Source organism: Denticeps clupeoides, chromosome 17 (assembly GCF_900700375.1).
Source record: "Denticeps clupeoides chromosome 17, fDenClu1.1, whole genome shotgun sequence".
Classification (NCBI taxonomy): Eukaryota; Metazoa; Chordata; class Actinopteri; order Clupeiformes; family Denticipitidae; genus Denticeps; species Denticeps clupeoides.
In genome coordinates this window covers 15925763-15941266 of record NC_041723.1, presented here as the reverse complement: position 1 = coordinate 15941266, position 15504 = coordinate 15925763, and the positions used below count along the sequence as shown (strand labels likewise).

The following is a 15504-nucleotide window of genomic DNA, read 5'->3' as shown; positions in this document are numbered from 1 at the left end:
TGTCCACAGGTAGACTCCAATTAAACTGCAGAATCATCACAAGGATGATCAAGGGAAACAGGAGGCACTTGAGCTTATGTTTGAGCTCCATGGAAAGGCTTTGAATTCTTATGTACATATTATTTCTCAGTTTTTTTATTATTCTTAAATCTGCGAAAACCTCAGGTAAACCTTTTTCTTATTATCATTGTGGGGTGTTGTGTGTAGAATTCTGAGGAAAAAAATAATACCTGTTTGGAATAAGGCTGTAAAATTTTGCTATCTAACAAGTAATTTTTTTACATCCAGATCAGTGTTTGCCTTTAATTGTGCAGAGACTAAATGGTAAAAAGCAAGTGAATAACAGGCCTGTGCAGCTTTGATTTGTGCACATACCTAAGCAAATATACAGAGATCCAATTTAGCAATAAATGGAAGAATAATATATGGAGTAAAACACTAAACCAAACTTGTGCGAATCAACCACAGAAAATGTCTTACAGTGCTGGAGATCCAATCCAACTTTGTTTTGTCTTATTTATTTATTTTTTCCATCTGGTTTATTTATTTATAACCACAATGTGGTATGTAGAGGACTAAAGTAAAAGACAATGGACAAAAGCACAGGTTAAAAAATACATAAAATAGAAATCTTAAATTCATAAAAAGTTGAAGGAATAAGAGCAGCCACAAAACATCAACGTTTATTTCTTATATAACCCCAAATCACATGTAGTATGTCTCGATGGGCTTTGACAGACCCTGCATTGACACTCCCCAAACTTGACCTGCAATTTGTGTCAGTGCAGTATTGGTAAGGAAAGAAAATGTCCATTAGAAAATTGTCCAGATAGGGACCCCCTTCCAGGCTAGAGTAAACTGATAAAGTACACAGAAGTCTAAAATAAGTTAAACCAGTAATACCAGCGTGTAAGTCTGTATCAGATGAAACAGGTTGGGTGGGGCAAGACCACTGCTATCAACAGCACTGCTTCGGGGTTGACTTTCTCTGTTTGGTTGTTCTCCCAGCAGACGCCAGGGGGAGCCAGCGAGCCAATCACAAGGCACGACTGGTTCGTCATTGCCTCGACTGTCGCAGCTCGAAACCTGCGCCAGACACAATCTGTTCCCCCCTTAAAAGACTAAATTATTGTTAAACTGTGACCTGGCACGTCTCTGTCCAGGCAGTGTGTCAAAATATTAAAACTAAACCAAATAGTCTTTAATTTTATTTTATTAACACTGGCATAGATTTATCTAGAGTAATTATAGCGCAAACTAATGTGAAAGCTCATATAAATTACTGCGGGTACCAGGCAACACCTCATCCCAGCGAATAAGCGGAAGCGCCGCATATGGCAAGCATTTTAACATATAAGGAAACCACACTCATATATGTAATTCATTTTAGATATAATAGTAAATATTCTATGTTATATTCTCAGTAGTCAAAATGGTAATTAAAGATAGTCAAAACATAATTATTACCAGTACCAGTATCTGGAAATCTATTATTTTTAGATATCCTTTAATATAACAATTCTCCCTAGGAGCAATGACGGAAATGTTCATTTTGACTAAGAAGAATTAACACACATTCTAGCTACTAAATGGACGCATCGAACAGCGTCCGCCGTCATTCTGCTCTTATTGGCTCATCCCGAAACTCGGAGGGGGCAACGTTCCCAAATTTCATTGTCCATTTCGAACGCGCGGCTCCCCACGACGCCACGCCATTGGCTGGCCCGGCCGTCCGTCAGGCTCGGCGGGCCCGCCCACCTGCTCAAGTTGCAAGCGGTGAATGGTGAGCGGCCAGGAGGCAACAGTCTGACTGTACCGCGGAGAGCTGGCACAGGAGCCCCCCGCTTCCAGCGTCCGGCGGCCGCGTTGCGATGCCCCGCGTCCGGCCCGACGATCCCCCCGCCGCGCCTCGCCCGGGTGATGGGAGAATGTGGTCAATGTGACATTGCTTCTATGCCGTGTTCGGTCCATTGTTCCGGTCCTGGACGCCGACCAGCAGCCGCGAGTGAAGATGTTGAGCCGACTGATGAGCGGCAGCATCAGGAACCTGGAGCGCGAATACAGCTGCACCGTCAGGCTCCTGGACGATACGGAGTATACCTGCACGATCCAGGTCAGTGGCCCGGACCACCGCAGTGTGGTGGCGGATCCTCGCGGGTCCCCCGCTGCCTGGTGCGACACGGACGTGGCGCGCTGCGGTACCCTTCCCTTTATTCTGGGGTCCGGGGAATTTACGAGGTGATCGGTGACGCGTGGTCCTCCTCATCAAGTTTTTTTTTTTTTAAGATCTCGGTTAAACATGCCACTTACCGCGAATGCTGCTGGTGCATCAGTGCGTTTCCAGACGCAGCCTTTCTGCAAGGGTCGCACAAGGATTTCTCGAGAATTGGTTGATCACACACAAACGCGATAAATCACATTATCGATTAATCGGTGGGACAATGATGTGCCAGTGGCGTGATTTGACCACAACAGACGGGATCATTAGAGTAAGCAGTCTGCTGTGTAATGATAGCGATGTAATTCATCCTCTGTAACCACAGAGTTGTTTATGCACTGCAAGCCTGGCAGGCCTGCAAGCCACAATAAAATAAAACGAAGGGGCAATTCAATACAGATTAAAAAAAAAAATCCCTACTGTCATTGTTCTTTGTGTTTTTTTATTTTATTTCCTCTCTTCTCTTGTGGATATCAGGTGGACAACCTTCAGACCACATGAGATATTCGTCTTGACATAAATATCAACAACCGCCACTTAGGAGACAGAGGCAGCAATCTGATAGCAGTAAAGCGTTCCATTAATAATGTACAGTTTGGGTCTCTTAACCCGCCCCTCGGGGGACTGTAAAAGAAAGCAATTTAACAGTGCAGCATGGATGATTGGCTTGTAGGCTACTAATCGGCAGCAACTGTACAGGAGAGCATGAAATCGGACTAATTAAGGGGCAGTCCTGGTTACCTTTCTCACTCCGGCAGCCCATGCGCTTCACCGCTTTGCGTCTCATCGGCAGGGCCAGACACCCATCTCGTGTCTTTGTGCCATGTCGCTCCTGCATTAATAAAAGGTAGATAATGAATAATAAACAGGACCGGTCTATGGTGCTGATTATTCCGTTTTTAAGTGCCATAACATAACATGTAGTGTTTATCTGATACAGTGGATTCTCATGCAGTAATCCATCACAATAATGTATTATAATATTCTGGTGAAATGTAAAATGCATTACATTTGTTTGAATAGAAACACAGATTGAAAAGGTTCTGCCATGTAGTGCTAATATGCAAGACTAAGTAGGCTCTTTGTTGAGAGGCTTCATCAAAAAATGTATTTTCCCTACTTGGTCCCAGGCCTGAAAAGGTTTGAGGACCAATGAATAATCAATGAAATTTTAGAAAGTCCTTACTTAGATGTGAGGTAGACCCTAATTTTGCCCTAAGATTTTTCCAAATGTTGTAGGCCAATGAAGATCCTAATTTAATACTTAAGCCATGCCAGAGGAAATTGACATTTGTAAAAGAGGCAGTAATAGCTTCCTGGAGTCTTTTGCCCTTTCTAGTAATAGAGTAGCTGCATTGGATTCCAAATTAACTTAATTTTGTTTAGGACTATTTAGTTTTTCCTCAATATATTCATATGGAGGGACTTTCACTCTATATATATAAACTGTTAAAATATCAGGTTTCTATAAAAAAATTAGTCTCCAATAAATCATTTCAAAACTCTTCTTTTGTTTGGTGTGACCTGAAATGTGTAATTCAATTGAAAACAAACTAATGGGAATTTCTTGTAATTTTTATTCAAGCCTTGATCTTTTTTTTTAAGAAAAGGCTTCCATCTTGTAACCCTGCACCATAGTCCAGACATGGAGAACAGGGGAAATTGTTGTCGCATGTTCCAGACAACCAGAACTTGCTAGAAATTCCTGCTGCTCCTTTTGTGTTGCTGTAGGTCTCTTGGCAGCCTCCCTGTCCATCTTTCATTTTGTCTTGTCATAAATTCTGGAGGGATGTTCAGCTCCTGGCAACATCACTGTTGTCCCATACTTTCTCAGCTTTTTGATGACTGTGCTTTACTGACTCTTCACTGTGTTTCCTGGTTTGTCCAACGCTCTGGACATTTTTTGTACCCTTCTCCTGACTGATAGCTCATTTGAACGATTAGTTCAAAGCTCTCTGTGAACCATGGCTTTGGTGCTGCAGAGTATCTTCATCTGGTGGTACAATTCAATTGAGTTGTAGTTATAGGTCACACTGAAAGTGTGCACACTTTTATATCCACTGTAAACAACACACATTTTAATTACACAGCACAAGAACAATTATCCGTATGTAATTAATGATTTACAGTATATTTAATGAATTTTTATACATGAAGTGTTTAGGCAAGGTGGTTTGTCTTTCAAATAATCTATATCAGTTCTCTCGGGTTCAACTGGTTGTTGCATTCACTTTCATTTCAGTGCTGTGTGCTTTGCTTTGAGGCTACTTTTATTTGATGAGGAAGCCTGGAAAAAAGCATGGAGAAAGGACCAATCAGAATCTATTACTGTCAGTTTGAGTGACTCTTCGTTCTTTTTTCTCCCTCAGAAGTGTGAGGAAGGAGTGATTCCTGGTCTGCTAATATTCCCACAGGGTTTACTGAGCCTCTTTCAAAAGCCCCAGCAAACATTAATAGCAGAGAGCAAAGGCACCTGTTGGAAGATGCACAGATCTAGAACAGGGGTTCCCAACCCGGGGTCCGCGGCCTCACTGGGGGGACGCTAGAGATTGCAGGGGACCCGCTCAATTTTAATCAGCGCCGAGGTAACCAAAGTAGTATTTGTAAAAGTACTGCATGTAATCACTTTGTTCTTTTAATGCATGTATGCGGGACGCAGGGGGGATCCACGGATCTAGAAGAACCGTTGTTGCAAATAAGTGAGTTCTCGTGACTGTACGGCAGAGAAAGAAAGCTGCTGTGGCAATGCAGCTGTATGAATGCAATGTCGTGTACTTCCTTTGTCTGCGCGGCATTACGGACACATGGTCCGAGCTCCTGGTGAACTGGGTGGACTGTGCGGGATGTGTTGCTGGGGACTGGACAGGTGGACCCTGAGGAACAGCAGGTGATCTCTCCTGTGCACTGTGTGGTTTGGCTGGGTGGGGGACATAAATTAGAAGCAGTGACCAGCTGCCAGCTCTGTACATTTCTCTTGGTTTCACACACGCATACGTACACAGTTTTAATATATCAAGGACTCCTAATACATTTTTTTTTTTTTTTCATTTTAAACATGGCCATTTTTATGTGTTCTTAATAATTGATTTAAGAAACTGTCCTTGACTGGTTAAGAGTCGAGTTATTGATTTAGCACACACTACATCTTTCATACCTGCTAAAGGCTGTTAGTACAGGTAATCAGTTTCACCGACATGTTGAGTTGCTTTCTTCCCAATCCACGTCCCATGTCTCCTCTCTCCCACTCTCCTCCCGTCTGTTTCTCCCCCCCTTGCTAAGCCACCCCTGTAATGATGCGGCCCCCAGAGAATTCCACCTCGCTGGCTGGGGCAGCAGAAGGACAAGAGTGTGCGCTCCTCATTTAGTGTCCGCTCGACCCACGCATCATGCCTCCACCAGCTCCAGCCCTGCCAGCAAGGCCCTGGGGTTCCCGGACACCTCCGTGCAGGAAGTGAGCAGTGAAAGGCGCAACTAGGTCACCCCTTTCTCTCCCCTAGTCCTCTCTCACTCTTGCTGTCTGTCAAGTCTCTGGATCCAGTTTGTATTACGGTCCCAGTGGTTCTCTTAACCTGTTAGGTGGTTCCGTCATATACTATTACCCACGGGCTTCTTCTGTGACTGCCGCACATTGTGTAGATGTCATCGTGGTGATTATCGTGGGACAGTGCATGTCATTCTGCCGGAATGCATGCAGAGGAGCACTTAGTAGCTTTTGTTTGATGGAAGTTCTTGCTTGTTTCCTCGCCCTGCCCCCCCTCCACCTTCCGTCTCTCTGATGCTGCTGATGGCTTCAAATTCAGAGGCTCCTCACATCTCTGGGTCACATTTGAATAGCAGACTGGAGATGGCTGCCTGGCTGCAGTGATGTCAGAGTGTGTATGCATTTGTGTTTGTGTCAGGGAGGGAGGGAAGGAGGGAGGGAGGATAGAGGGCAGACACACCTGGCGTATCCAGCAGGATAAAGCGGCTCAGCCTCAGCGCTTTACTCTGTTCTTCTCTTATTATAAACGATAACCACAATTTTCATTCTGAGACTAGCTGTGCCCTCCATTAAAAGAAAATCTGCATTCAGTATGATGTGACAGTAATGCAATATTAATTATTTTGTGTAATTTATGTTTTGAACTCCCGGGATTCTGCTTGGAGGTTATTAATCTGTGTTACAATATTGAAGCTCAATGGCCCACAGGTCCTGTTTGTTCTTGAATTATCTTTATGAAGCTGGCTCTGTTACTTAATACATCAAGGGACCACATACCTACATCCTCTCATTATGTCACTAATTATGAAGTATAAGTGCAGCGCACTCTGGCAAATACAGGCCATGTTCATAGAGCAGCAGTACTGGAAAGATTCCAGCATGGCCCACCAGGTAAGTGTCCTAAATGGGTTATTTAATGCCACTGTGTCTGTACATGAAAAACACTGAACTTCCTTAACCATATACAGTACAGGCCAAAAGACACACCTTCTCATTCAATGTGTTTTCTTTATTTTCATGACCATTTACATTGGTAGATTCTCACTGAAGGCATCAAAACTATGAATGAACACAAAAAAGGTGAACTAACTGAAAACATGTTTTATATTCTAGTTTCTTTGCTCTGATTACTGCTTTGCACACTCTTGGCATTCTCTCGATGAGCTTCAAGAGGTCATCACCTGAAATGCTTTTCCAACAGTCTTGAAGGAGTTCCCAGAGGTGTTTAGCACTTGTTGGCCCCTTTGCCTTCACTCTGCGGTCCAGCTCACCCCAAACCATCTGGATTGGGTTCAGGTCCGGTGACTGTGGAGGTCAGGTCTCCACTTTTTGTTAAGTACATAAGTACATAACTCCACATGTGTTCATTCATAGTTTTGATGCCTTCAGTGAGAATCTACCAACGTAAATGGTCATGAAAATAAAGAAAACACATTGAATGAGAAGGTGTGTCCAAACTTTTATCCTGTACTGTGCATAGAAGATAATTTATACAAACGTACAGTACAAGATGTTATGAATATTGCTCACATTGTCACATTTTTTTCTAAATATGTGTACATTATTATATTATTATGTGTAATATTGTGTCATTAACATTTGTATTTATTTGCATCAAGTTGAATTCAAAATGAAATTGCATCAGATCTAGGTTGCAAGTAGTTTCCATGAGGCATGAAAATGCAGTATAGCAGAGGTTTTTCCAAAATGTTGTAATACATTTATGTGAGCAGTCACAATTTGCTTGAAATATTTAAATGTGCTCCATGTTGTAATCCAAAGGTGTGGAAGTGTATTTATTTTGAAAATTTCATGTAATGCATTGTGCTCCATGTAATGTTTTGTGCTCCAGCAGTGATACATCCCCAACCGGAGTGCAGTGCGAGTGCATTTCATGGTTGCAGTAATAACATCAAACCAGCGTCCCGGCGATCCTCGACACTGTGCTTTAAGCCGCACACACATTCGCCATCTATTCAAAGTATTCAAACTTTTCAAACTAGGAAGGGATATCCCAGGGTGACATTTACATACCTGACATAACTATAAAATAAACAGCTGTTATTGTGAGTATATGCATTATACATGAGTGTGTGTGTGTGTGTGTGTGTGTGTGTGTGTATATTGCTATTTATCTGTTATTTTATATTTTTTCTGCGTTCTGCACCATTTTGTGTGATGATTGAAATGAATGTATTTATAATCTCTGGATTCTGGATTCTCTTGACTAGATGTGTGGGTATGTTTGTGTGTAAGTCAGTGTGTTGTTCACAGAGATTGTACCATTTCTGCCCGTACATCATTTGTGGGGGCAGGAAGGGGGCTTGGAGGAAAAATCTCATTCATAATAATCCCTGGCCCTTTAAGGAGCTTTATTTTCTACCAGCTCAGGCTTAATATAGGCTGCAAGTAGGATGCGTCTTCTGCAGGCCCTCATGCTTATCAGCAGCAGCTGTAGTACTTGGGAGCTAAGTTGGTGAGAGACCCCCGTTCTTGATGATTGTGTGGCGTTCTCTGCCCGAAAAAAATCGTGCTTGATAATCCTCATGGAAAAGATTGATTATGCTAACCCTCTGACAGCTGTCACTGCTTGCTGAGGAACTGGAAGTGGCTTCCGACTGTGAGACGTGGGGGTCACTTTGATCACGTTCTGAGTGTTCTTCACAGGCGAGGTGGCCTCAGCTATTAGGGGTTCACACATGTGAAATCTGTCCCTTTTATTGCTGGTGATTTCGACAACTGCAGTCTTCCGGCATTTTGCAGTGGAGGAATTCATGCTCTGATGATGCATCCATTGACCTTCATCCTTGGCTGCAGTAATGGTCTGTGCTTTGCTGCTTTAGCCTCTTTGTAAAAGAAGTGTCATCTTGCAGCTACATGTATCTTTTTTTCGTACACTAAAATCTAGACTATAATCTGTATGCAATTATCCCAATATTACACACACACCATGTCACTGTGGAGCACATATGTTCTGTTCATGCAATTGGTGACTATTGATGACCTGTCATGTCTTTGCCATGTGACCTTGTTGGTGACGCTGGGCCCCTCACAATACTCTTTTTACAATTTTATTATATTTTAATAAAATGCTACAAAACGTTTCAAATGTATATTAATTGATTTTAGCTTTATTTCAATAATAAAAGTATCTTAATAATATTCCTAATTCTTGTGACAAATTTTCACAGCTTTACATTGAGCCGACTTTACATTCTTAGAGTGGATTTTATACGTTACTTGACATATAATACTACTTTAGATAATAACCCAGTTTTTAACAGCATTTCAGAACATTGATACCACTGATGTAGATTTTTCTTTTCAGAAATTGATGCATCCTGTATAACGGAATAAATAATTAGATGCAGATAAAAGGTTGGTTAGGTGATTACTTGTTGATACCTCTCTTTAATGTGGACATTAATGTGTGTGTGTGTGTGTGTGTGTGTGTGTGTGTGTGTGTGTGTGTGTGACCTTGCATTGTCTGCAGCATGCACAGCTTTATTTTTTTATTCCAATAAAAACGTGTATTTGTATATTCCAATCACAAAGGTATATGAATCTAGAAGTTGTATAGACAAAAACAATGAACACAGTAAAGCTGGACATATACACAATATAATACAGAGCTGTGTGGTGTCTAGACAATAGAGCAAATAGATTAATTTGTCACTCAAAGACACAGTAATGAAGATAGTACAGGCCAAGAACAGGAAAAAAATGAAACATGAAATATTAAGCAAAATGCTACGAAATGTAAACTTGAATGTAGTGAATTGAGTTTAGAACAGGATAACAGACGTATAGAAGGAGTAACAAAAGAATGATATCTAGACTGGTCGAATGCAGAATGGTGCATTAACACTTTTTGTAATTTAAATTGTTTTTAAAATCTTATATGCAGGAGGGCGTGGCATTGTCAGGGATTAGGGGTGTCTCTATGGTGATTCCGAAGTACGGGTGATGTCTTTGCGTGGTGTTAGGGAAGTTCGGGTTGCCATGGCAACTTCCCAGCAACACTGTTTAAATATTGGGTCACTATAGTCTTGACACCCTATTCCCCGAGTTGGGGACAATGGGGATGGAGAGGTTGCTTTGACAGCAAAGCGTGAAGGGTTTGTTCATAGGCGTCTCTTTATCAAAGCTGCCGCAGTGACAGAGTATCGGAACCTCGGCCAATTCACCCAATCCAGACCTTCCACCCCCACACCCCACAGTCCCACTCTTTTCTCACTGACCTGGTTTACTTTTCTTTCCCACACTGTGGATCACACGACAGGCAGTTTGGGTCCCTTTTTGCTCCACCCACTAAGACGTTTTCTTTCGGTTCTGTTGGGAAACATGATACATGTAAATACGATTACAAATCTTTTCAAGGAACGCACAAAAGCTTTTTTTGTTTCTGATGGTTTATGGCTTGGGTTTGTTTTCGAAGTGACGAAAACGGGAAGCGTGCGTGAATAGGGCTTGCTGTTCCTGAATGGATTTCCCATTCTTCCGGAGAGTTCCTGCTAAAAGGCCTGGGCAGCTGCTCCTGTAACCAGTCATGTTACCGTTCGTTCCATTTTACCGTAGTAATTAGCTAGTAGCAAAGTTTCCTGCTAATTCCCTGTCCAGATTTCACTTTAATATATGAAATGAAGTATCAGGTAGGCAGCACTGGCTCCCTCCCTCACCGGTTCCCAACAATCATCATGCCAAGCCACGCCCATTCCTCATCCGCTGTACAAAAGGTCTGGGTCGGGGTCTGGTCTTGCGTTGGTTTCTGTGTATATGTGGTCCTGATCGTGTGAGTGTATGCATGTCTTGTTTCTAGTCTGAATCCGGATCCTTGTCCAAGTTTCTAGTCTAGAAAGTCTCGATTCTAATGGCCGCATGGTGGTGTCTATGTTCCCTGTCTGCATCTAACCCAGTCGGCGTTCTACCCTCAGGTCTGTGTTCGGTTCCCCTGTCTGCGTGTGCCTCCTGTCTCGTCCCCATGTCTGTGTGTCTGTCTTCCCCCAATCCCCATTTCCCACTGATCGCTTTCCCGAAGTGCTCACCCTGCATATCACATGTCTTGCCTGCGTCTGATTTCCGGTTCCAGTTCCCCGTTTCCTCGTCTTGCATTTGTTCTGCTTTCAGTAAAACCTTTACCTGGATCTCAGTCCTTGTCCATGTCGTGACAGAACATAATGATCATAAAGCATGGGGCCTTGCAAGTAACTGATTAAGCAGATCATTGTTGAGCTTAGTCTTGCCATTGCAGCTCATGAGTCATGAGGATCTGTGTTCATGAAACAGGCGAGTGCAATAATTCAGGGTTGGAAACCACTGATACCCAGAACCTAATATTCTCAGTAACAGTTGTCAATAATGGACATTTTCATCTACAGTTGTATTCACTCCTTGGTTTTACCAATATCACATAATAAAATTCTGAAATATCTCCGTATATGTGTGTGTGTGTGTGTGTGTGTATATGATTCTGTATATACTGTAAGTTCTTTCAGAAGAAATTACTCTGTTGTACTCTAAACTTTGTTTTAAAGTGTTAAAACATTCAGTTCCAAAGTAATGTTTTCACAATTGCATCTACATGATGGAGCGGAAGTAGCACATTACACGAGTCTCCTACCTCTGCTCTCTCGCATGTTTCTGGATAATGTGTTACATACGACGGCACGTCAGTATGCGGGAGACTCACCAAGCTTTCAGTAGAGGTGTCTGGATGTCTGCATTCATGCCCATAATCTCCTGCACGAGACTCAACAACTGTGGAGGCCGTAAAGAGAGGAAGTGGAGCGGCGAGTGGCCACACCATGACAGGAAGCTCCTTTACCTCATGTTCGCTTCACGTCACCTACATTTTAATGCAGCATTTGTCAAAACAGTACCACCACACACTGACGGAACTTAATGAGTATGTATTCCTTCAATAAATGGTAAATCTCTCTATATGGTGGCTAGAACCACACTCGTATTTTATTGGGGACTCATTGTCCCCATCTGTTACGGCCTGTTTTGGACTGCAGGGGTGTGGCTGTGGGTGTGTTGGTGACGGATGAGTTTTTGTTAGCGGGGATGCTCTGTTCCACGCTGCTGGGTACGGGGTGTGTTTGTGCGCTGTCATCACTGCACCAGGGCAACTTCTGGCAATGCGGCGGAACACGGCGACCTGGCGGGTTCGACTGGAGTTCCGTGGCTGATGCAGCCCATCGAGATTGATGACAGCACGGATGGCGGTTGGGGGAGGGCCTACATAGTTCCATACAGCGCATTGTGTGTCTGTGTATGAATGTCTTTTTATATGTGTGTGTCTGTATATACATATATGGACGTGTGTGTTTGAGTGTCTGTTCAGTTGCTGCAGCTCCTTGTTTAATACGGCGGGTATTAAAGATTAAAATGTGGGCCAGGCCTGAATGTCTGATGAAGAACAACCTTGCTTCTGCTGCTGCTGCGTCACCGGTGTTTACCTTCGTCACATCGGGGGTGGGGGACTGCTGTCATTGGCCGCTCTTGCGTGATGCGTCCGTGGCCGAGCTCATGGATTACATCACCGGAGAGATGCTGGAACGTGGGGTCGGGCAGAGGAGAGAACGCTCAGGCTTCACCACCTCCCATCACACTTTAATGCTGTGTAAACAAGCGCATGCAGTCACATAGTGGCTCTAATCTCCAGAGGACATTTTTGTTCATGTGACCCCCCCACCTTAAGTACACATAGCACAGGCTGCGTTGTGTGACCCCGTGACCTTTTTGTTTCAGTTTTCTTCATAACCACTATGGGACTCGCTGTTGAACAGCTAGAATTAAAAGACGTTCATCCGTACACGGATTTCTATAGTGTGCATTTGTGCATCCATATGTACAGCCGCTCTGGGTAAAGAAATGACGTTGTGTTCACTTAACACGGGGCTAAAAAGAGGCAAAGGCAGCCTTGGCGGCCTAGGCACTTACTACCATCGTGTGTCCCTGGGTGAGACACTTAACCCTGAGTGTCTCCAGGGGGACGGTCCCTGTAACTACTGATTGTAAATCGGAAATGGCAGGTTTGCGTGTGAGACGCAGTAATAACGATGGATGCCAAGTCGCGATCCTGCTCGCGTGGCTCAGTGACGGACGGAAACTTGGCCCAAAACACTACATCTCGCACATACTCGAAAGCCCAGACCTCTGTCCCCCACCTTCGTACCTATTCATACTCAGCATCAGGCTGAGAGGAAGGGCGAGAGAGAGAGCGAGAGAGAGAGAGAGAGATGAACTCAATTTCATAACCAGTCGTTTCTCATGCAAGTAGTAGAGTCCCACGCCGCAGCCTCGTGTTGTTGCAGGGAGAAAAGATTGCTCTGTCAGTCACTTTTTGGGGGGTAAAATGGGATAGGGATTACCCAGGGTCTCATTCTTTGCAATCTGTCATTACCAGTAACAGACAAAATGGGTCAGCAAGTAAGGTTTGAAGAGGATATTGAGATAGGTCTCTTTTGAGGTTAATGGCTGCACTCCAGGGATGTTAAGTGCTCCGGCCTGACATGGACCAAAGCATTTCACAGCACCAGACGCCATTGTGCTTTTCCGAGAGGGGACACGGCTTTGTGTGTAGCGCAACATGGATTATACCGTCACTGCAGCGGAGCACCTGTCTGTTTTTTTGTTTTTTTATGCAAATCGGTGTCTCTAGTTCCTGTAGGTCCTGCAGATTTTTGATTGGCTGAGTGGACAGGCTGAGGGCAGAGGGCAGGTCGGGTTTTTTCTTTTCCCGGTAGATTATGGATTCATGCAGGAGGGCACGAGGACAAGGCCTGTGTGTGAATTCCGACATGGACGGACAACTGTGACGCTCCTAGCAGAGGAGCTGGACCAACGCGGCTGTCCTTCTCGCATTGCTGTTCCATGGATTACCTCTACACATTTCACCTACATGCAAACTTTCAATTTTTCCGTCTCTTTCACTTCCACTCTAGGCCGAGAGATGGACCGTTTCTCCTCGCCTCTCACGTTAGATCTAGCTATTGGTGCTATTCGGTTCTGCTTCAGAGGTTATTTCTCATTCACACGCTCTCTTCGCGTTGCTCTGCGTGGAGCTCTCTGACTCCTCAGGGTTATGTTCAACCACTGTTAAGCTTGGAAAAAGCCCATTAAAGCTAGGCACTGTATCCGCCTCATTTGCTTTTCAGTCGTTCTTGTCCTGCTGGTAGTGATGGTTAATGAGGTCACCCAGGGTCGCCCTTCATGGCGGGCGACATGATATTAGCACGTAGACATGCACACTCACTTACATGTATACTGTATATTATACAGTTTACCGAAGACAGAGGCACCTTATAAATAATAAAAAACACTTAAAGCTCATTTATTTTATATTCAGCACGGCAGAATAAATGCAAGATTTGTCTGAAAACTCCTGTTATTTGAATTAAACCTCAGTAGGGGTCCACAAAATCGTCATAAACCAGCCCGCCTTGATTCAGAATAAACACAGAAATGTGGGTATTTATTAGAGCTGACATTGGATTTCTCAGTATTGATTATTACCCTCTCAGTTGTTGATCATATTTAATTAACGTGTTGCAGTTTCAAAAAGAGTTTTTTTTTTTTGTGCGTTTGTTTAATTTTTCAATCATATAAGATTGTATGGCATTTTTCATAAAAACATCAGTATTGAAAAATATTGCTCATGTGCTCGACTATTGTAACAAATAATCAGTATGTTTTGTCAGGAATATCTAAAAATATCCATAAGAACTGGGGTCTCACCCCAGTTATTATGTTGTAATTAATGAAACAAAATGGGGACAAAATGAAGACGCCCTCTCCTCTGTCACTCACTCTCACTTCCTGCCAGCGTTAATGACGGAACGGGTCTGAGCTGAGAGGACGTCAGGGTGGAGGAACGAGCCCTGATCAGACCCTGCGCTTTCATGAAGGTCTGATGAATAGATTTTTATCACTCCATTTGTCTCTTATTACGTGTCAGTGCTCATGGCAGGGCTCTCTTGGCCCTTGAGGTGTAAGAAACCCTCATGTGGCCTGAAGCTCCTTGTTGTTTCTCTCTACGCGTCCAGTCCTTCAGCGAGCCATGGCCGAGTGAAGGGGACCCCAGTTCGAGTCCACCTGAAGAAGCTCCTCTGCCGTCGTCTGTGTTTGCCGCGGCGGGGGGAGAGTCGGCTCCGTCGTTGCCAGGTGAGGAGTGGGCGAAGCGAAAAGCCCATCTGCACTTCACAAATGAGCTTCGGCGAGAGGAGCCGGCGGACAAGGGCTGAAGAGAGAGACTTCGCTTCCTCCTTCTCCACCTTCTCCTCTTCTGTCTTTCATGTCTGATTGGAAAGGAGTGACAAAGAGAGGCATATTTGTGATTTATTCACAGACCAGATCCAGTTTTCTGCTACAAGGCTTGTTTGAGAGAACTGAGTGGTCGTGAGGAACGTGTGTGCGTCGATCGTTACTCTTGTCACCTACTGCTGGAAACCTTTTTGCTGCGCTGTGATTGGTCGGCTCCTTTGGTCATGTGTTTTTGCAGGCAGACAGCTAGTCATTCATGCAGCCGCTCCATGTCTCTGTGTCGATGAGCATTAGGGGAGGAGGGAGGAGGCTGGATCACGAATGAATTGGGCATGCAACACTCACTACATACTGAGATTAATATTGATAGAAAGAAAGTGTTATATTTACATCTCAAAAATGCATTTAACATTAATAAAGAAAGAAGAAAGTGAAGTGACTGTGATACACAGCACAGTGTACAATGACACAACGAAATGTGTCCTCTGCATTTAACTCATCATCCTTAGTAAGCAGTGGGCAGCCATGACAGGCGCCC

General features: G+C 43.8%; 1 protein-coding gene across 3 annotated transcripts in view; it reads left to right on the top strand.

Annotated features, from left to right (window-relative positions):
• Positions 1-1778: 1778 nt before the first annotated feature.
• The window catches only part of frmd5a (FERM domain containing 5a), a 92106-nt gene continuing 78380 nt past the window's right edge, over positions 1779-15504 (top strand). For 2 of the 3 annotated variants that reach the window (XM_028957678.1, XM_028957677.1), the window contains exon 1: positions 1779-2113. In XM_028957678.1, the coding sequence (XP_028813511.1) occupies positions 2012-2113 (102 nt within the window). In that variant the 5' untranslated portion in view covers positions 1779-2011. Of the gene's footprint in view, positions 2114-14765; positions 14868-15504 lie in introns of those variants that run through there. The other variant, XM_028957679.1, reaches the window with a different exon arrangement.